Consider the following 21,380-nt stretch of genomic DNA (forward strand, 5'->3'; position numbering starts at 1 on the left):
TCTCCTTCCCTCTCTTCATCTCATATCACCACATACTTCCTGTTACTATTTCCTCTTTCATCCCTGTCTCATATGAATAGATGGCCCTACTCCTTGCTAAGGTTAACCTCTCCACATAAACAAGTGACCCCATTCTTTCTACTCCAACTTTTCCAACAGATTTCCTATCATCCCCACTTTCTCATTTATCTTCTATTTCTCCTTATCTACTGGCTGCCTCCCTACTGCATGCAGACATCTAGACATATGTCTAGAGTTTCTTTACAAAATCTCAATATAACAAGCATTTATTTAGCACCTCCCTTGAGTAAGGCAGTGGTAGATACAAACAAAAAAAGAAATAGTCCCTGCCCTCTACGAGCTTATATTTTACTGGAAAATTGAAATAGATGGGCTTCTGGACTCACCAGTGCTGAAGAATGTGCTGATCATGAAGCTGAAGAATATGGAAACAATGGCAGAGCACATCAAAAAGAAAAACACCAAAGATCCTTCACTGTGGTGGATTATTGGCAGGTATACAATCTACCATAAAACATTCAGTAAGTCAATTCAGTTATATAAATAAGTGTGGCTTATGAGAAGACAAGGTAAAATGGGACCAGAAAATAGATCTTTAAATACTATAATATCACCAAAACAATTCATCAGCTATCCATTGTCTGAAATACAGTAAAGGGGAATGTAACTGAATGACTCACACTTACAGGAAGGGCAATCTTCTTCAGCCCTAAAAATCTATCGAATATTTCCCTGGAGCACATATGATCAACCTCATGGCTTCCACAACAGAATCATCAGTAATTGCCTTTCATTTAACTTAATAACCTTGGCACCACCTACCAATATTAGGTTCTTTTCCCAACAGGCAGTGACCTCATTCTTTTATTCCAGTGTGCTATTAACCCTCTCAACTGCATTCCCTTGGTGTCGGTGGGGAGGGATTGTGGAGCTTCTATGTTTCTAACCCTTCAGGATCCTCTTTTCTTCTGTTATTTTGCAGGGAAAGGCCCTCAGTTACACTACCCACCACCTTGATGATACATATTATTTGATGCTACATCAATGTGCTTCATGTCCTCTTTAATGGTATAATATCTCCCCCTCAACAATAAAGTATGACCTCCATTCTCTTACCCAATGAAATTGAAACAACAACAAACAAATACAAAACACTTAAACACTTGCCTTGTTAGTCAATACCACAGTCAGAAAAGTGATGGTAAAAAGAAGAAACACAAAATATATGAAGAAATAGGAACTCCAGAGCAACAGATTGCTAATTCCCATTATGCGGAGGTACTCCTGTTAAAAGCCAAAAAAATCAAAAGGTATGTGACCTAGCATATTTCGACTTAGAGAGAAAGCTGTTTAATAATCTGTCAAGGACTGCATTGAAGGTACTTTTTCTTTAACTCTTCCATTGGAGTCTCAGAAAATCTGTGATGTCTGTTCTGTGGTGCCCAATATTACTCCAATCACTGATCAGTAAAACATACTAAAACCAAGATACAAGTAGAAAGGGAATTTTATATTGAGATTAAAAAGTGATTTTCCTGACCCATAAATATACCTCAGAAATCATTACTAATAGAAGTAGCTCATGTTTCAAATGTAACAAACATTAGTATTGGTTGATCAGTATATTGAAACAATGTACATGGTCAATAGGTGGAATGAAAAGGATACTACTTGTTTTTGAATGGGACCTGAGAAAGGCATGTTATACTGCATACTCATGAGGCCATAACATTTTCAATATATCCAGGTGTGATAATTCTGTAGCTTTTAGGTTATGTCAATTATTTGAGGTTATGCTAATATAATTATATAATGGTTACATAATAGTTTTTAGTTCTTTGCATACTTTTTTTGCTAACGTAATCAAAGGTTTAAAAGACTATCACAATGGAATACTATCCTGCTATAAAAAAAATGATGAGGGAAATGGTTTCAGAAACACCTGGGAAGACCCAGGCTGAATTGATGCAGAGTGAAATGAACAGAACCAGGAGAACACTGTATACAGTAGCAGCAATACTGTAATAATGATCAACTATGACTTAGCTATTCTGAGCAATACAATGATCCAAGATAATTCTGAAGGACTGGTGATGAAATGCTATTCACCTCTAAAGAGAGAACTGATAAACTCTGAGGGCAAATTGAAGTATACTTTTTTCACTTTATTTTTCTTGCTCTATTTTTGCAACATAGCTAATATGGAAATGTTTTGCGTGATTTCATGTGAATAACTGATATCATATGGCTTGCCTTCTCAATGGGTAGGGGAGGGGACAAAGGAAAGGAGAGAATTTGGAACTCAAAATTTTAAAAAATGAATGTTAAAAATAAATATTTTTTTTTCTTTTTAAAAAGACCATCACAGGAGAACAGACTGAAAAAAAATCAAACTCTACAGTTGAGAAAAACAAAGGCTATGAGTCATATAATTATACAAAACAATAATGCCATGAATTAAGTAAATGTGGATTTGTTCATTAATTTGTGTGATAATATATTTTAGAAAAAAATAACCCAAGAAGCGATAAAAATTGAAAACACTTATATTTTTTAAAGGTTTAGATATTACATATCCATTTTGGTCCATTTGTATAAATTAGGTTAATGCTTTGGAGTAAGTCAGTAGGTGAAATGGAATCATGTAACGGCTTTCTTAAGCAACTTCTTGCCTGGAAGAAAGAATTGCTGACTTCACTCCTTCTTTAATTCTTTATGGGACAAATGGAAATGCCCTAAACACTAATCATAGACCTGTAGCTTCAAAATCTTTTGGTATAGGAATGAGTTCAGAGTTCCAAAATGCAAAGTCATTAGGTAATAGGGATTTAGAAGCATTTAGAAGAAGCATAAAAGAACAAGATGGGCAGCTAGGCAGTGCAGTGAGTAGAGTACCAGTCCCAGAGTCAGGAGGACCTGAGTTCAAATCCTGCCTCAGACACATGACACGTGTACTAGCTGTGTGACCTTGGGCAAGTCACTTAACCCCAATTGTCCTGCCTTACCCCCTCAAAAAAAAAGAAAAGAAAAAGAACAAGATGGCCACAAAGTAAATGTTGAAAATGGATGAAAACTGGCTTGGGGAGATAAGACTTTCCAAGAAGAGAGAGAGTCTCAACTTGGGGCGGATGGTATGTTAATAATGAGCTATTTGTAAAGTACTTATTTCTTTCTCTTTTCTCTCCCAATGAGAGTGATCTTTAAATTGGGAAAAGTAGAACAATAAAAATTAGAAGGGAAATGAGAACCAAGGACAAGTCTTGGAAATAAAGTCTGGTAGAAGTGAACTGTCTTTATTGATTTTAAATCAAAGTGTGGAAGAACTATTTCGCAGACCACTAAAAAATCACTGGCAGATATAATTGCTAGTAATGTTGTCAGTGATTGTGAAAGATCCTAGAGAATAGGAGAGGTATCACAAAACTAGCAAAAGGCAAATTCTGTCTCAATTAAATAAAGAAGAAAGTGGTATTTTGCTACATTGGCCTTTGATGCCTGGCAAATTTATGAACACATTATTAAAAGGGAACAGTGACCACTAAAAGCCAGCACAGCTCTATGAAGAATGGGTCAGTCTTGACTAATCTCATTTCCTTTTAGGACAGAAAAACTGAAGTAAATCAGGGAAATGCAATAGATATAGAACAGTTAGATTTAAGCATCATACAAATATTACATATCTCTGTTCTATTTTTAGTTATTCTGTCAAAAAGCAAAATAAGGTTTGTAAGGTATGAACTATTCTTGATGAAATTCTTTCTTTCTCAGTCTCTTTAATCTATCCTTATGGTTGAGATTTAAGTAGATTTGTAATGCAATAATCAGACCTAATCATTTTAATGGGTCAATCTCAGACTGGAAAAAGGTCACTAGCTGAAAAGGAATCTACCTTTGGCTCTGTGTGGTTCAACATTTTTATCAAAGACTTACTACGATGACAGGATAGATGACATGGAACGTCAAATTTGCAGGTAACGCAAAGACAGCTAATACTGTAGGTGACAAAATCAAGAGAAGTTCTTAGGCCTAGAATAATAGCTAAATCAAACAAATTCAATGGAGTTAAATATGATATTCCATAATTGCATTCAACATAATTAACTTCAAAAAAGTGAAGGAGAGAGAGGAGATGGCTTTTCCTGTGAAAAAGAACTGAAGTTTTGAGGGAGTTTTTTTGGGGAGATAGCAACTAAACATGAGTTAAAAGTATGAGATAGCAGCCAAAAAAGCTAATGCTTCGCAAAGCTGCATTAAAAGGGCAAAGCGTCTGGAATGAGGTGGATATAGTGATAATATATTTTATGTTGAGTCCGCATTTAAAATACTGTATTCAGTTCCGGATCACATTTTAGGAAAGACACAGAAAATCGGAAGCATGATCAGAAAAGGGTAACCAGGATGATGAAAGAACCAAAGAAAATGAGAGATGAAAGAGAAGGAATTGAAAGAACTGGGAACATTTAACTTGGATGAGAGAAGATTGAAGGAGGATAAAATGGTCTTCAAATATCTGAAGGGCTGTTATGTAGAAAGGTGATTACATTTGCTTTACTTGGTCCCGAGAACAAAAGTAGCAGCAATGAGTGGAAGTTTCAGAGGCAGATGTTAGCTATTTTGATGACAGTTTCCTAAAAATTATAGCTATCCCAAAATAAAAAGGTATGCCTGAGGTAGTAATATGTTTCAACTCACTGTAGGTCCTTGAGCAGAGGGTATATGACCATTTGTTGGGGATGCTATATAGAAGGGATTCTTGGTTATGTATAGGTTAGATTAGATGGCCTCTAACGACCCCTGCAAATCTCAGATTCTTTTTCTATCACCCCACAGCACTTCTACCAAATACATGTAGATTTACCTTCAATCTATTTTCCTTTTCCCACACAACAAAACGGATCATGCTGAGGATGATTAGGGAGAAAACAAATAAAATTGTCAAGGGTAAAAAAAGGGTGAGAACAGTAGGGAAATGATCAATGGAGGTAGCTGGGAATGGAAACCTCTTTATAAAAACAGAGGTGGTATTAAACAGGTCTGTTGCAGCATTTCTTGCATGGTATCGCATTATGGCTCTATCAACAGCATGTTGTACAGTTAGGAACCCTTCAGCAAAATACCCTGAATAAGGAAAGAGAATAAATATTAGCAAAACCTTGATCTATGTAACATTTTGTAACTTACAAACTTTTCATATACTTTAGCTCATATAATGCTTATAACAACCTTGTGAGGTATTCCCATTTTATAGACAATGAAACAGGCTCAGAGAGATTAAGAGAGGAATCCAACTTCCCAGAAAAAGTTAATTTAAAAGATTAACATTTTCTTTCTTTTTTTCTTTATCTTCTTTCTTCCTTCCTTCCTTCTTTTCTTCCTTCCTTCCTTCCTTCCTTTCTTGGAGGGAGAAAGGCAAGGCAACTGGGGTTAAGTGGTCACACAGCTAGTACATGTCAAGTGTCTGAGGTTGGATTTGAATTCAGGTCCTCCTGACTCCAGGGCTGGTGCTCTATTCACTGTACCACCTACCTGCCCCAAGAGAATATTTTCTGATGCCAAGGTCCAGCATCCTCTTCACTATACTAAAAATGTATAGCACAATAAGTTGAAAAGCACCTCCTGTAATGGTACTTTTCAGACATAGAGCAAAAAACAACTGAGACATAAAAGTCATCTCCAAAGTCACAATTCTTATTGCAAAGTCTTTACTCCAAGGAGTGAAACCTTAAGTGATATACTGAATCTGCTAGTTGGGAGAGAAGGTCTGGGGTGGGGAGGTGGCAGAGTGAGAGAGAAATGAATATCCAAAGAAATTCCTGATAAGTCTAGTACATAAAAATCAAGATAGGAATCGAAAAAGTCCTTCACAACAATGATGGTGATAAGGTTTAGCACTGGAAATGACTGTCTTTCATTTTTTTAAACTTTTTCTTTCACTTAAGAGGAATTAATTTAATCTTCCACCTCTACACCCCCAAAATGAAAAACAAACAAAAAAAAAGAAAACCCTTCTAACAAATATGTATGGTGTGTGTGTGTGTGTGTGTGTGTGTGTGTGTGTGTGTATTTTAGTATCGGTCTTATCCAAAAATGTGTGTCATACTCTATATCCTGAGTTTATAGAATCTGTCAGGAGCTCGGTAGCTCACTTTATCATCAGTCCTCTGGAATCCTGGCTGATTTTGCATTGACCAAAGTGATTGAGTTTTCAAAGTTGTTTACCTTTACAATATTGTTGTAACTCTATAAATTACTCTCCTGGTTCTAGTCACTTCAATTTGCATCAGTTCATACAAGTTTTCCCAGGCTTTCTTGAAACCATCTCTTTACTCATTTCATATAGCATTATAATATTCCATTAAATTCATATACTATTATTTTTTCAATCAGTTTCTAGTTCTTTGACATTACAAAAGGAGATGCCATAAATATTTTTGTACATATGGGTACTTTTCTTCTTTCTTTGATCTCTATGTACTGAAATGCAGACATATTAAATACTATAGCATGACAAACAGAATTATAAAATGAAAGGCAAAGTTAATGATAAAGTATGCACAGTGACTCTACAGTAAAGTGAACATAGAAATGTAATATGTTACCCTTTCCCTACCCACTGCATCTAGGCTTTATCACTGGTGGTTGGCTGCACAACTCTTTTAATGAAGCTATTGAGAGATGTTTGGACAGTGGCTCTCTTTTCCTCACATATCTAACAACAGCAAGCAATATTATTCTCAAATAGTTTTTGAACTTTAAAAAATCTTAAAATATTTGGATACATCTTTTCAATAAAAGAAAACATTCACTCAAAAGATGAAATGATTCTGCCAACTGGTTCATCGTAAACCTTTTTGGTTTGACCTTGGTTTTTGAAGGATCCTTTTCTTCTTCTGCAGTCTTACAAAGCTAGCAACTCAATCAGATCCTCATTTGGCAGTTCTTCTCCATGAGACTCAATCGACTCCTCCTCATCATTCTCATGTACTTCTAGCTCCAATTCTTGTACTAATTTTAGTCTCATTACTCACCTCTTTGAACTTTTCATCTTTGTCAAATCCATGAAAATAGGGAACAAACTTCAGGCACACTTTTTTCCAAATTCTTCATACATGTTTCTGTTACATCTTCCCATGCCTTAATAGTATTCTGGATTACAAGGTAAATGTTATAAGACTTCCAGAAACCTCTCAACGTCAAGTCCTTATGTGCATCCAAAGCTGCAATTGCCAAATAACAGGCCTTGAAATTCACAATCAGTCACTGATAGCAGGTTGCAATAATGAGGTAGTGTTAAGAGAAAGGTAGATCACTTCTACATTTTCATTAAAATCATCCAGATGGGGAGGATGACCTACCTTATTATCCAGAATAAGCAGAATCTTGAAAGGAATGCCATTATCATTACAAAACTTCTCAACTTCTTCAACTTATTCAAAGATAAGTGTTATCCATGTCTAGGTTTAGCAAAATAATGTGATGTTGCCTTGCTGTCTCTTTTCAATGCTTGAGGATTTTGAGTTTTGCATAAGAAGAGGTTTCAGTTTACAAGTTGCAGATGTAATCACTCCAAGTAGAAGAGTAACCATTTTCCAAAGCTTTATACCCTAGCATAGTTTATTCTTCCACTGAGATTTAGGTTTAAGATGGCATTTTTTAAAATGAAATAGGCCAATTTCATCTACATTTAAGATTTGCTACCATCTATTATGTTTTCCAACAACTCTGGGAACTTCTTTGCTGTTTCAATATCTGTGCCAGCAGCCTCTCCTGATTATGAAATCCTGCATGATTTTTAAATCATGTAAACCAATCACTGCTTACTATAAATACCTGTGTTCCTTCAGGGGAAACTTCCCTTTACCTTTAAGTCTTCAAAGAGACTTCAAGCCTTGAGTTGAATTATCATTAAGTTTAAAGGAATATTCTTCTGAGTCTGGTCTTCTATCCATATAGTTAATAGTTTCTCCATCTCTAGAAAAGCACCTTCTTTGTTTCAGCACATAAGTCAATTTCACATAAGCACTGCTTTTTGCATACTGCTTTATCTGGGCAACATCCTTCACTAAGGTGTTCAGAGTTGATACCACAAGACTAAGTTCTCATGCTACTGATGATAAATTTTGTCCTTCGTATTTTCTAATTATTTTTATTTTCATTTCCAAGTCTATTGATTGCATTTATGAGATGGTTCACATTTTCCCTCGAGAGCATATCTGTTGCCAGCCGTGGTGAAAATATACAAGGATCTCTATTAAACACAGGGAGAGGCACAGTGTCATTCATTATCTTAAGACACATGTGAACTAACATAGAAATGCTTCTCAGCTTCATACTACCATTCATGCAGGCTAAATCATACAGCATCTGCTTTGCATAAGGAATCTTCATCATTTTCTTTAGGATTGTGGATTTCTATCAGAATTTTTTATGTAAAGTCAAGTTTGCATGATGCAAATTTACAAAAAAAACAAACTGTCTGTACTTTCTTAATTATTTGGCCTAGCACTGGGAGTTTGGAGCTTTGCAGGTCTGGTGTCACGGGGTTGTCTACCATAGCACCAGTTCTTCTCATAATACAGGGTCAATGGCCCATCTCTGGCTCTGCTGATATTATAGGGTTGTCTACCTTGGCATTGGCAGTTTAGAGCTTTGCAATGCTGGTGCCACAGGTTTGTGGACCCAGAAAGACTTTTGATTCTGAGGGGCTATGGTGACCTTGCTATCTGTTGAGGCCAGGGTAAAGTTCCACAGATTGGAACCTGGGTCTCCATGGCACTGGAAAAAGGGAGGGGCATGAGCTTTATTATAAGCTTCTATTGTGCTCTTGGATCTGTTAGTACAGCCTCACTGCTGGAGGTGAGGGAGGAATGCTGAGTGAGCTCAGTGAGCATCAATTTATGTTTGGTTTTTTTAAACCTTCTCTTGGACATTCTAGGTGTTCTAGACCATCACCTTCTTGAGGTCATGGTCCTCTTTGAGGACAAAGGACAAACAAAAATCTGAGACTAATAGTAGCTGTCCCACTGGAGACCCAACTGGCCAGCTCCAGTTGGGCAATGCATCTCCTTCCTTCCTTCCTTCCTTCTTTCCTTCCTTCCTTTGTTCCTTCCTTCCTTCCTTCCTCCCTCCCTCCCTCTTTCCCTTTCTTCTTTCCTTCCTTTCTTCCTTGCTTTCCCTCCTTTCCCTCCTTCCTCTCCCTCTGTCCACATAGGGAATCATATCCTTGCCTTCGGGTGCACTGTTCAAAGGAATGTAAATTTTGATCGCTGAAATCTTGCAAGATACCTTGCAGTTTATCACTAGATTTATTTTTTAAGGACTGTGTCTTAAACCTCAATCACTCTGGGCCTCATTGATTGGCCAACAATAGGTTTCAGCCCAAGCCTCGTGGTCATTGTTTAGGCTCCTATGTCTGAGAGTAAATAAAAACAGCCACCTTTTCTGTTTTGGCCAGAAACCCTAAGGGTCTTCTCCTCTCTGATTTTTTTTTCTTGACTAGGTAAAAGAGGTCATTCTTTGCCTGATATTCTTACCTAGCCTCAATCACTCATTGCCTCAGACAAACTGAGACCTGGGAAAGACCTTAGCTTAAAAAGACCAAATTCTTCCACTCCATTCTAGGACATCTCTAGTCATTCTGATCCACATCCTGCCACTGGAACCAGATTTATAGGTCCACTTTTTCCCCTTGTAGGATTATAGTGATGGGATCTTGGTTGTGAGCCTTTTTTTTTTACTTTTGGGAACACTGCACTCTAAGCTTTCCTCTCCCTTTTAACAGTATCCCCAAAATCTTGTGTAATCTTGGCTGTGGCTCCTTTGTACTTGAACTCTTTCTAGATACTTGCCATACTTTTTCTTTGACCTGAAAGTATTATATTTCTATTTTGGCTATAATATTTCTGAGAGTTTAATTGGTAATTTATTTCAAGAAGCAACCATTAGATTCTTTCTCTTTTTACTTTCTGAAAGCCTCTGCTGGCTCCTGCATCATACTGACCATAGATAGAGCTCACACTCCTATGGTGCTTTTTTCCCCTCTCTCAAAGCACTTTCCCCACAACTACCTGTTCAAGCATTGTTCCCACTTTAGAATTTACACTTTACTTCCTACCATTGCCTCAACCAAGAAGGAACTTATGTTGGACTGACAGAATCTTGCCATTGCCTCCAAAAGAAACACTAGTTCTCTTTTTAAATTCCTTGCTTCAAGCCCAGTTTCCTTTTTTCCTGGCCCACATCTGGAAGAGCTCAGATCTTTCAGTGATCACCTCTGATAATGTGGATGGATGTAAGAATGAGTTCAGTCTTACACTTTTGTTCAGGAAATGACCTGCATAAGGCCAGGAGAGAAGGCAGAGCCACTGTGTTTTCACATGTGGAGTCAGCTCTTCATAAGCTAGCATCTAACAGACCTCACCTCCAGTGCATGTAAGTCACCCACAGAGCCACCAAAGAACTCAGCCTGGTCGCAGGTGGGTTGCTGTGAACCTTTTGTAGTGACAGCTATGGAAGTGGCCTTACCAGGGAGTCCTGCTAACCATGACCCTCCAGCTATATCCGGAGAACAAAGTTGGGATTTAACAAGGTCAGGACTGGAAGCAAATGAGAACAACAGGAAAAAAGCTGAAATTCTCATCCAGGTTCTTACAGGAGCCCACCAATGGCAGCTTCCAAGAAGAAGAGAAATTATTGCTGTCAAAAATGTGATCAAGGTACATAAAAGTGAAGGGACTGGAAGGAGAAACCTTGAAGGGACAAAGTGAATGTTTAGAAAATGGAAAGTAATTGGTGCTTTCATTTGAGTTCTTAAAGACCCCTGTAGAAGCCTCGGAATTAAAGAATCACATTGCCGAGATTAACAAATTGGTCTCTTGGGTCTTCCCACCCCTACATCTACCTCCTTCCCCCTCCTCTCTCTTCCTCTCTATCTCTCCCTCTCCCTCCCTTCCTCCTTCTCTCTCCCTCTCTCTCCCTCTTTCCCCCTTCCTCTCCTTTGCACCCTTTTTGTCCCTCCTTCCTCTTCTCTTTTTTCCCCTCTGTCATTGGTTTTCCTAAAGCTGAGCTGAAAAATAGCTGATCAGCTGTAGGATTGGGATTGCTTTATGTATGGCCCTGGGTGAGCAGAAACAATCCACACATTGTTGTTATGCTCTAGGGTTTACAAAATAGCGCACAACTCTCCAGTCATTCGTAACTCCATTTTCTGAATGAGGAAACGAGGTTGAGTGATTTTCCCAGGGTCCCAAGGTTAGCATTAGTTCTGAATTAAATCCAGATCTCCTGGCTCCCAAGTCCAAGACACTCTCCATTACATCTCACTGTCTTTAGGAAGGGATTTTAGAGTCAAGGTCACTCAAGTCTTCTGCAGAGACCTGGGGTGCCCCAAATCCAGGCTACCTTGAAAAGGAAATGGCCATCATACCCTGGGCAATTTCCTAAATTTCATCATGTGTTTGAGATTTTGGAAGGACTTAGGTAAACCTCCTAGATCCTGGGATATCAGCTGAGGAATTGCAGGCCTCCATTGAAGATCTCAGCAGTGTTATGACCTGTCCTTTAGTTAATGAGTTTGCCTCCAACTTTGTTTATACTAGTGCTTGCCAACTTTTTCAAGAAGTAGTACTTCTTTTTATTGTAAAGAAAAAAACCCTTCATTATATTAATTATACTATTAGTATCCTTTAAGAAAATATCATGACCTAAAGGTGCTATGAATTCACTGAGATTTTTTAAATAAAGTAGCATTTCATTAATCACACAAGAAAAGTAAAATCAACTGCAAAATTTGTAGATAAGGATGGTGGCAGATTATAAGCAGTATCACTTATATCATTAAGGCAAAATTCATGACCTCAAAGAAGACCATGAGCATGCCTGAATGATTTGGAATTGCAGGATATAAGAAATTCTCTAGGTAGAAGGAAAAGGAATTAAAGCATTTATTCAAGCTCCAAAGTACCAGACCCAAGGACCAATGCCCCCAATTTGATATTGCGGCAAAAACCTTCCAGAACCAATAAGCCCACCTCACAATAGTAACCAGGAGGTTACAGAAAAATATTATGGCAGCAAGGAAAACCATATTTGTGCTTCCCCCCAATGCTAGGGCACTCCTGTAAGAAGATCACTCATAGGTCCCAGGTTCTCAGTTTCTACTACTCTTAATCCTCAGTTTCTCTAGCCTCTGGTGCTCCTTCAGCTTCTTCTGGGAAGATATATGGGACATGTATTTGGTTACTGATTTGTCAGTTTTTCATGTAGATGCTCATGTGGCCCTCACCACACCAGAACATGAGTACAATGCACATGCTGATCAGCTAGCAAAGATTGCTATTCAACATATTGTCCCTGATCTGACGATCTGGTACTAGCAAAGTGGGTCCATCAAACGGCCGGCCACTTAGGGGTCCAGGCCACTCACTGGTGGGCACAAGATTGAGGTATTAGTATCTCTCATTTACTGTCAAAACAAGTAGCAGAGGAATGTTATGTATGTCAATTGGAAAAGGAAAGAACTATTCCTCTGGTAGTAACTGGAGAGATAGCAAGGGGAAAAGTTCCAGCCCAAATTTGGCAGATAGATTATATTGGACCCCTACCCCCAAGATAAAGGATGCAAATTTAGATGTACTTATGTTGATACCTATTCAAGTGTACCAGTGGCTTGTCTTTTATAAGAATGTGAAAACACCGGTAAAACTCTAGATATGATGTCTGTATTATGGTACCCCAATGCAGATTCAGAGTGACAGTGGGTCACATTTCAAAGGTAATAAAATGAAAATATATTGTATATTAAACACTATAAAATGGATATATCATGTTCCATATTATCCACAAGCATCTGGGTTAATACGGAGAATGAATGGATTATTGAAAGAACAGTTAAGAAAGTTAAGTTCTAATAATTCGTATTAACATTGGAAGGATGATTTGTTCACTGCTTTATGTAATTTGAATATTAGACCATTGGGAGGAAGTATATCTCGAGTTAGAATGATGCCCCCAAATATGCAAATTAGAAAACAACAAACACAAAAGATCCCAAATATTGAGTATTGGACTATGAGGCAAGATGTCTCAGCACCATATCCAGGAACGCCTGGTTCAGCAGGAGGTGATTTACATTGCTTAGAGGACTTTTGGTTGGATAGAAAAGAAATAAGAAAAATCTCTACTGGAATATGTATGAGAATATCTAAGAATCCTTTTGGACAGATATTACCTAAATCAGGATAAACAGCTCGAGGAATACATGTATTGGCTGGAGTAATAGATTCTAATTGTCAAGGAGAAATTATTGTGACATTCCAAAATTTAGGTGAAGAACCTATACAGTATTGTAAAAATGATAGAATAGTTCAAGTGATTATTATTCCTTGTGAAACAATACCCCTTGTGAAAACTGACCCTCCTTCTGAAATAATTATCAGAAGAATTGTCAGTAGAATAAAATTGGGAGCTAACGTATGGGTAAAATGGAAGCTGGATGATGTTCCAAAGGCTGGGGAAATTATAGCACGTGAGAAGGATAATACTGTAACTATTGTTTATTTGGGAGAAGATCATTACGAAATTGTACCCGTAAGTCATATATTCTACCGTGAATGAGGCTATCGTAGTGGGTTCATGGACTCCAGAAGTACAGCTGACCCTATATCTACCCTGCTTCTGGTTACTGTCTCTTTATTTGGGGTGTGGGGGGGTGTCTGTTCACCTTGTTTTCTGGATTTGTTTTCTGCAGGTTTGATGCCCTCCACCTATAGATGCCTGATCATTTAAGCCCGATGTCACCCCCTGTCCACAATTGTGCTGTGTCACTCCCAGACCGGACAGGGACCAAGCTCCAGATACCTGCTAATAAAATGACCCCTTGATTGGGACCTCTTGGGGCAGGGACAGATCTATGTCCAATTTCAGCAGGAAGTAGCTATACAAGAAGAGACCTTCATCCCTTACCCCAAGGGATTTTGGGCCCCATTTGTTTGAGGGGGAAATGGGGTGCTTGTGCTCAAGCCCCACGCTAAGATATTGTTTTATGTCCTTATTTTGTGTGATCCCTGTTACATTTTTGTACAGTTCTGTTGATTCCTGTTACCCTTAGACTCCCATTGATCTATGTAATGGATAAAAGAGTGCCCCCACACCCCCACCCCACCCTTGCCTGCAAACCCAGATGTTGATCATTTCCTGATAACTATGAATTGCGATTTGGTCTGTTTATTTTGTGTATGTTTGTAATTTGCTTGTATTTGCTCTGAAGTTCAGGTTGCTGGCTTTTCCTCCTGAACTAAGTTGCTAATATTTGTATGTTGGATTGAAATAAGATTGTTAACCCCTTAACATTACTTTCCTTAGTAAAGCAGATCAAAGAACCTGCGTTTCTGTGTGCTGGCTGTTGTTGGTTAAAACCAACCACAGCCACAGTAGCCGCTAGCTGAATTGTTGCAACAAATATACAATAGAACCAACAATCTGCAAAGTTGGTCCATCCATATAAATATATATATATATATATATATATATATATATATATATATATATATATATACACATACATATATATATATATACATACATACTTTGGGCAGACCCTAGAATGATCTGGACCCAGGAACTGAAGAAAAGGAAAGCCAACTATATTGCATGTGATATTCAGTTACTGCCTTTAATTACTACAAGCTCCTCTTGAAACTTATGGTGAGTCAGAGAGAGAGGGACCTGTATCTTCCTTCCCTTGATATGTGTAACTTCATTTCAGAAACTGATTTTGATTTCATTTAAAGTAAGGAGACATATTTTCCTTTGTCTTAGCTTCCTTAAGCTCTCCTTACATTTGTCTATTTTTTTTTCTGAGTTAATATAAGTCCTTGCTTTAGGCTATACAAAAATAAAATTCTGCAATAAGGCTTATGTTTGGGGTTTGGGGTAGATTAATTTCTTAAAGGAGTCTCACCTTTGGGCAAATATATTTTTAAAGTTATACTAGCCTGCTTATGACCAAGATAATACCTGCAATTCTCTATGATACCACATGAGTAAAGCATCAAATCGACTCATCTAAAATCAATTTGGCTCAAAACAATTCACTAATCCAAATAAAGATTTTTTAATTTTAAAAACTGTACCTGCTTTTATGATTTTTGTAGGGGGTGAAATCAATCTGATTTTATTACTTTCTCCAGTGATTCTTAAGTGGCTGGGAGCAGCAGTGGAGACACTACTCAAGTAGTGATAGGTCAATACTGCAAGAAGTTATATACTGGAAGAACTTTGGAAATCAATCACAGGTGAAAATTATGACTTGTGGAGGTTAAGTAATTTGCCCCAGTTCACACAGCAAGTTAGTGGCAAGGCTATCATTGGATTCCACACATCATTCTGAGGACAGAAGTAAAGTTTTGTATCTGAGGTCATGGAAGCTGATAATTTCCCAGAATTGCTAATTATGTCCAGAGTTTCTTTGAGACTGTCAATGTATTTCCTGAGTCTGGTGTTGAGTCACTGTTGGTGGAATCTAGGCCCTGGAGTATGGATGACAAAGACTTGGTGTTTGCAGCTAAAATAAATAAATCAGCACTGAGTACACAGCAGTTCATTTTAAAGGGACACTGGATAAAATAGTGTGGAAGTATGAGTTTCAGGAGGTTGGGAGCCCCAGCAGTATATACAACAGTATGCATTAAAACTAAGAAAATCAGTGTGAGTTCAGGATGCTATTGCAGCTTCAGCAAGTTCATAGGGATTCAGTATGTATATGAAAGACCTTTGTTCTGTGTTCCAAATCCCCCATGGCAAAACCAGCATTTCAGAACAGTTACAAGATTATTAATCAGCACTTATTTGTTAGCACTTAAATGAATCTGCAAGTTTCTGAACTCCTTATAGTTTCTGCAAGGGACAAACAAGGGTCCAGAGGAGCACAAAAGTTCCTAGAACTCAGAAGATAAGTGAAATTATCTTGCATATGTGAGTGGCTCCCTAACACCAATATTCCTGACACTAAACCTACTGCTCTTTCCATTACCCTATACTGCCTCCAAAAGATTACTTAAATCCAAGCCAAAATTTTAAGTGCTATATTAATATTATGGTGCTACTCAAGTTATTAAGGAGATGAAAAGTCTCAAACTTTAAAAGTCTTAATCAGAAAAAAATTACAAAAACAAAAGAAAAGAAAAACCCTAACCAAATACTTTCCTGGAATAGTCATGCCCAAATAAATTTTATTTAACCAACTCTACCATCTCTGGTTTTGATCTACCTCTAATTGTTCAGTAGAGATAATATTTCCATTTAGCTTCCTTCCATATACTCAGAAGCCCAGATTTTTAAGGGGGCTAGACCCTTTTGAACCATAACCAATGTAAATTAAAAACACAAAATTAAATCTTTTAACCCACAATGATGAACATAAAGATTTCACCAAACGTTGAAAAAAACCGAAGCACACAAAATGTAGGTAAACAATTGAGCTAGTAAACAAAATAATATTTAAGTTTCTTCTTACCAGGTCCTCCTCCATCATCAGACTCAGGATTTCTGGGTCCTGAATCAGGAAAAATTGGAAAGAGAAGATCTGTGTGCCAACCTCCTATCTCATCCTGAACCACAGTACTCTTCCAAAAGTGCCAAAGATTTCTTGGCATCTTACTGAAACGTAGAGAGTAGTTAACCTATAATGAACAATCAGAAAACTATACCTGTAAATATATGTAAACTAGGGAAGAAATTATTTTAATAGTATTTCCTTTTTTTCCAATTACATGTCAAAATAACTTTACACATTCATTTTTATGCAACTTGGAGTTCCATATTTTCTCCCTTCCTCCATCCCTTCCCCCCTCCTTAAGATGGTAAGCAATTTGATGAAGTTTACATATGTGCAATAATGTAACACATATCTCAATGTTAGTCATGTTGTAAAAGAAGAAACTGAACAAAAGGAAAAAAAAACAAAAAATAGAGTGAAAATAGTATGCTTTGACCTGCATTAAGACTATATCAGTTCTTTCTCTGGATTTGGGTAGCATTTTCCATCATGAGTCTTTAAGAATTATCTTGGATCATTGTATTGCTAAGAAGAGGCAAGTCAATCATAGCTGATCATCACACAATGCTGCTATTACTATGTACAAAGCTCTCCTCGTTCTGCTCACTTCATTTTGCATCAGGTCATGTGAGGTTTTCCTGAAATCCTGCTGCTCACCATTTCTTTTAGCACAATAGTATTCCATTACATCCATATACTATAACTTGTTCAGCCATTCCCCTCAATTGCCGATTCTTTGCCATCACAAAAAGAGCTGCTATAAATATTTTTGTACATGTAAGTCTTTTTCCCTTTATTGTGATCTCTTTGGGATACAGGCTTAGTAGAGGTATTGCTGGATCAAAGGGTATGCACGGTTTGGTTGCCTTTTGGGCATAGTTCCAATGTATTCTCCAGAATGGCTGCATCAGTTCAAAACACCACCAACAGTGCATCATGTCCCAATTTTTCTATATCCTCTCTATCATTTTTCATTTTTCTTTCTGTCATATTAGACAATCTGATAGATGTGAGGGAGTACCTCAGAGTTCTTTTTAATGTGCATTTCTCTTATCAGTGATTTAGAGCATTATTATGTGACTATAGATAGCTGTGATTTCTTCATATGAAAAATGCCTGTTCATATTCTTTGTCCATTGATCAATTAGAGGAATAGTTTGTATTCTTGTAAACTTGAGTTCTCTATGTATATGAGAAATGAAACTTTTATCAGAAACATTGGCTATAAAAATTATTTCTGATCAAAATTATCCATTTTACATCTTATAATACTCACTATACTATATCTTTGGTGATAAATTCTTCCCTTCTCCATGTGTCCGACAGGTAAGCTATTCCTTGCTTTCCTAAGTTGCTTATGGTATCACCCTTTCTGTCTAAACCATGTATCCATTTTGGCCTTATCTTGGCATAAAGTATAAAATGCTGGTCTATACCAAGCTTCTGCCATACTTTTTTGCAGTTTTCCCAGCAATTTTTGTCAAACGGTGAGTTCTTATCCCAGAAGTTGGAGTTTTGGGGTTTATTAAACACTGGATTACTACGGTCATCAACTAATCTGTCTTGTATACTTAATCCATTTCACTGATCCAGCACTCTATTTATTAGCCAGTACCAGATACTTTTGATGGTTGCTGCTTTGTAATATAGTTTGAGATCTGATACAGCTAGGTCATCTTTTCTATTTTCTTCATCAATTCCCTTGATATTCTTGACCTTTTATTCTTCGAGATTAATTTTTTTTTATTTTTACCAGCTCTATAAAATAATTTTGGTAGTTTGTGTCATGGCATTGAGTAATTTAATTTAGGTAGAATTGTCATTTTTATTATATGTGTATACACACATACACATACACACACATATATTCACATTGCTTAGATCTGACTTTGAGTGAAAAGTATTTTGTATTGTGTTCATATAGTTCCTGGGTTTGTCCTGGCAGGTAGACTTCCAATAATTTTACACCATCTACAGCAATTTTCATTGGAATTTCCCTATCTCTTGCTGCTGGGCTTTGTTGGTAATATATATAGAAATGCTGATGATTTACGTGGGTTTATTTTATATCCTACAACTTTGTTAAGTTGTCAGTTATTTCAACTATATTTTTAGTTGAATCATTTCATTCTCTAAGTATACCACCATATCATCTGCAAAGAATGATAGGTTTGTTTCCTCATTGCCTCTTCCAATTCCTTCAATTTTCTTCTTCTCTAATTGCTATAGCTGACATTTCTAGTACAATATTGAATAATAGTGGTGATAATGTGCATTCTTGTTTCATGCTTGATTATTAAAAAATTTTTTATTTTTAGTTTACAACACTCAGTTCCACATGATTTTGAGTTCCAGATTTTCTTCCTCCCCCTCCCCCAGATGATATGGAATCCAATATATCTTCTACATATAACTTTGCATTAAACTTATTTACACAATAGTCAAATTGTAAAGAAGAATTATGACCAGTTGAATGAATCATGAAATAGAAGAAACAAAAACAAAAGAGAAAAAAAACAAAAGGAAAAAACAGAGAGAAAATATTTTGCCTCAATCTGCATTCAGATTCCACAGTTTTTCTCTGGATGTGGATAGCTCTCTCCATCATGAGTCCTTTGAAGTAGTCTTTGAATCTTGTATTGCTGAGAAGAGCCAAGTCTATCAAGGTTGGTCATCACAGAATCCATATGTCTGTGACTGTGTACAATGTTCTCCTAATTCTGCTTCATTTACTCAGCTTTATATTGTGTAGGTTTTTCCAGGTTACTATGAAGTCCATATCTTCCCCATTTCTTACAGCACAATAGTATTCCATTACATTCATATACCTTAACTTGTTCAGCCATTCCCCAGTTGATGGGCATCTCCTTGATTTCCAATTCTTTGCTACTATAAAAAGAGCTGCTATAAATATTTTTGTACATATGGGTCCTTTTCCCACTTGTGTGATCTCTTTGGGATACAACCCTAGGAGTGGTATTTCTGGGTCAAAGGGTATGAACATTTTTATAGAGCTTTGGACATAGTTCCAAATTGCTCCCCAAAATGGCTGGAGGAGTTCACAACTCCACCACCAATGTACTAGTGTTCCAATTTTCCCACATCCTCTCCAGCATTTATCATTTCCCTGTTTTGTCATTTTAAACAATCTGACAGGAGAGATGTGGAAACCAAGAGTTGTTTTGATTTGCATTTCTCCAATCAGTGGTGATTTAGAGCATTTTTTTCATGTGCCCATGGATATATTTAACTTCTTCCTCTGAGAACTGCCTGTTCATATCCTTTGACCATTTCTCAATTGTGGAATGACTTGTATTCCTATAAATTTGGCTCAATTCCCTCTATTTTTTAGAGATGAGGCCTTTATCAGAGACACTAGTTGTAAAGATTTTCTCCCAATTTTCTGCTTCCCTCCTAATCTTTGTTGCATTGACTTTTTTATACAAAAACTTTTTAATTTAACATAATCAAAATTATCCATTTTGCATTCTGTAATGCTCTCTATCTCGTTGTGTCATAAATTCTTTCCTTTCCCATAAATCTGATAGGTAAACTATTACTTGATCTCCCAAATTGCTTATAATATCAGCCATTATTCCTAAGTCATGAACCCATTTTGACTTTTTTTTGGTATATGATGTAAGATATTGGTCTATGGCTAGTTTCTCCCATACCATCTTCCAATTTTCCCAGTTTTTTTTGGAATTCTGAATTCTTAGCCCAGAAGCTGGCCTCTTTGGGTTTATCAAAGAGTAGATTGCTATAGTCATTGACTACTGTGTCTTGTGTACCTAGCCTATTCCACTGATCCACCACTCTGTTTCTTAGCCAGTACCAAGTAGTTTTGATAACTGCTGCTTTATAGTACAGTTTACTAACTGGTATGGCTAGGCCACCTTCTCTAGCATTTCTTTTCATCAATTCCCTAGATACTCTAGACCTGTTGTTCTTCCAGATGAATTTCATTATTATTTTATCCAGCTCTGTAAAATAATTTTTGATACTTCGATTGGTATGGTACGTACTTCAATGGTATGGATAAATTAATTTAGGTAAAATTGTCGTTTTTATTATATGAGCTCAGCATAACCATGAGCAACTGATGTTTTTCCACTTATTTAGATCTGACTTTATTTGTGTAAAAAGTGTTTCATAATTATGTTCATATAGGCCCTGGGTTTGTTTTGGCAGGTAGACTCCCAAATATTTTATAGTGTCTACAGTAACTTTAAATGGAATTTCTCTTTCTATCTCTTGCTGTTGGGCTTTGTTAGTAAGGTATAGGAATGTAGAGGATATATGTGAGTTTATTTTATATCTTGCAACTGTGCTAAAGTTGTTTATTATTTCGAATACATTTTTACATGATTCTCGAGGATTCTCTAATTAAATCATCATATCTGCAAAAAGTGATAATTTAGTTTCTTCTTTGCCTATTCTAATTCCTTCAATTTCTTTTTCTTCTCTTGCTACAGCTAACATTTCTAGTAGCAAATTGAATAACAGGGGTGATAATGGACATCCTTGTTTCACCCCTGATCTTATTGGGAATGCATCTAGCTTATTCCCATTACAAATAATGCTTGTTGATGGTTTTAGGTAGATGCTATTTATAATTTTAAGGAAAGCTCCATTTATTCTGCTTTCTAGTGTTTTTAATAGGAATGAGTGTTGTATTTTGTCAAAGGCTTTTTCTGCACCTATTGAGATGATCATATGGTTTCTTCTAGTTTTGTTGTTAATGTGTTCAATCATGCTGATAGTTTTCCTAATATTGAACCAGCCTTGCATTCCTGGAATAAAT

At 36.8% G+C, this 21,380-nt stretch overlaps 1 protein-coding gene across 1 annotated transcript in view; it reads right to left on the minus strand.

Moving 5' to 3' along the window:
• LOC118841655 (ATP-binding cassette sub-family A member 3-like) overlaps positions 1-16,673 on the minus strand; it is a 253,568-nt gene extending 236,895 nt beyond the window's left edge. Inside the window, exons 1-4 of the mRNA XM_036749234.1 lie at positions 16,535-16,673; positions 4,880-5,139; positions 1,189-1,305; positions 408-525 (exon numbers count right to left, since the gene is read on the minus strand). Coding sequence (XP_036605129.1) covers positions 408-525; positions 1,189-1,305; positions 4,880-5,139; positions 16,535-16,673 — 634 coding nt within the window. The remainder of the gene's footprint in view (positions 1-407; positions 526-1,188; positions 1,306-4,879; positions 5,140-16,534) is intronic.
• Positions 16,674-21,380: the final 4,707 nt, after the last annotated feature.

This window comes from Trichosurus vulpecula, chromosome 1 (assembly GCF_011100635.1).
Source record: "Trichosurus vulpecula isolate mTriVul1 chromosome 1, mTriVul1.pri, whole genome shotgun sequence".
In the NCBI taxonomy this organism is placed as follows: Eukaryota; Metazoa; Chordata; class Mammalia; order Diprotodontia; family Phalangeridae; genus Trichosurus; species Trichosurus vulpecula.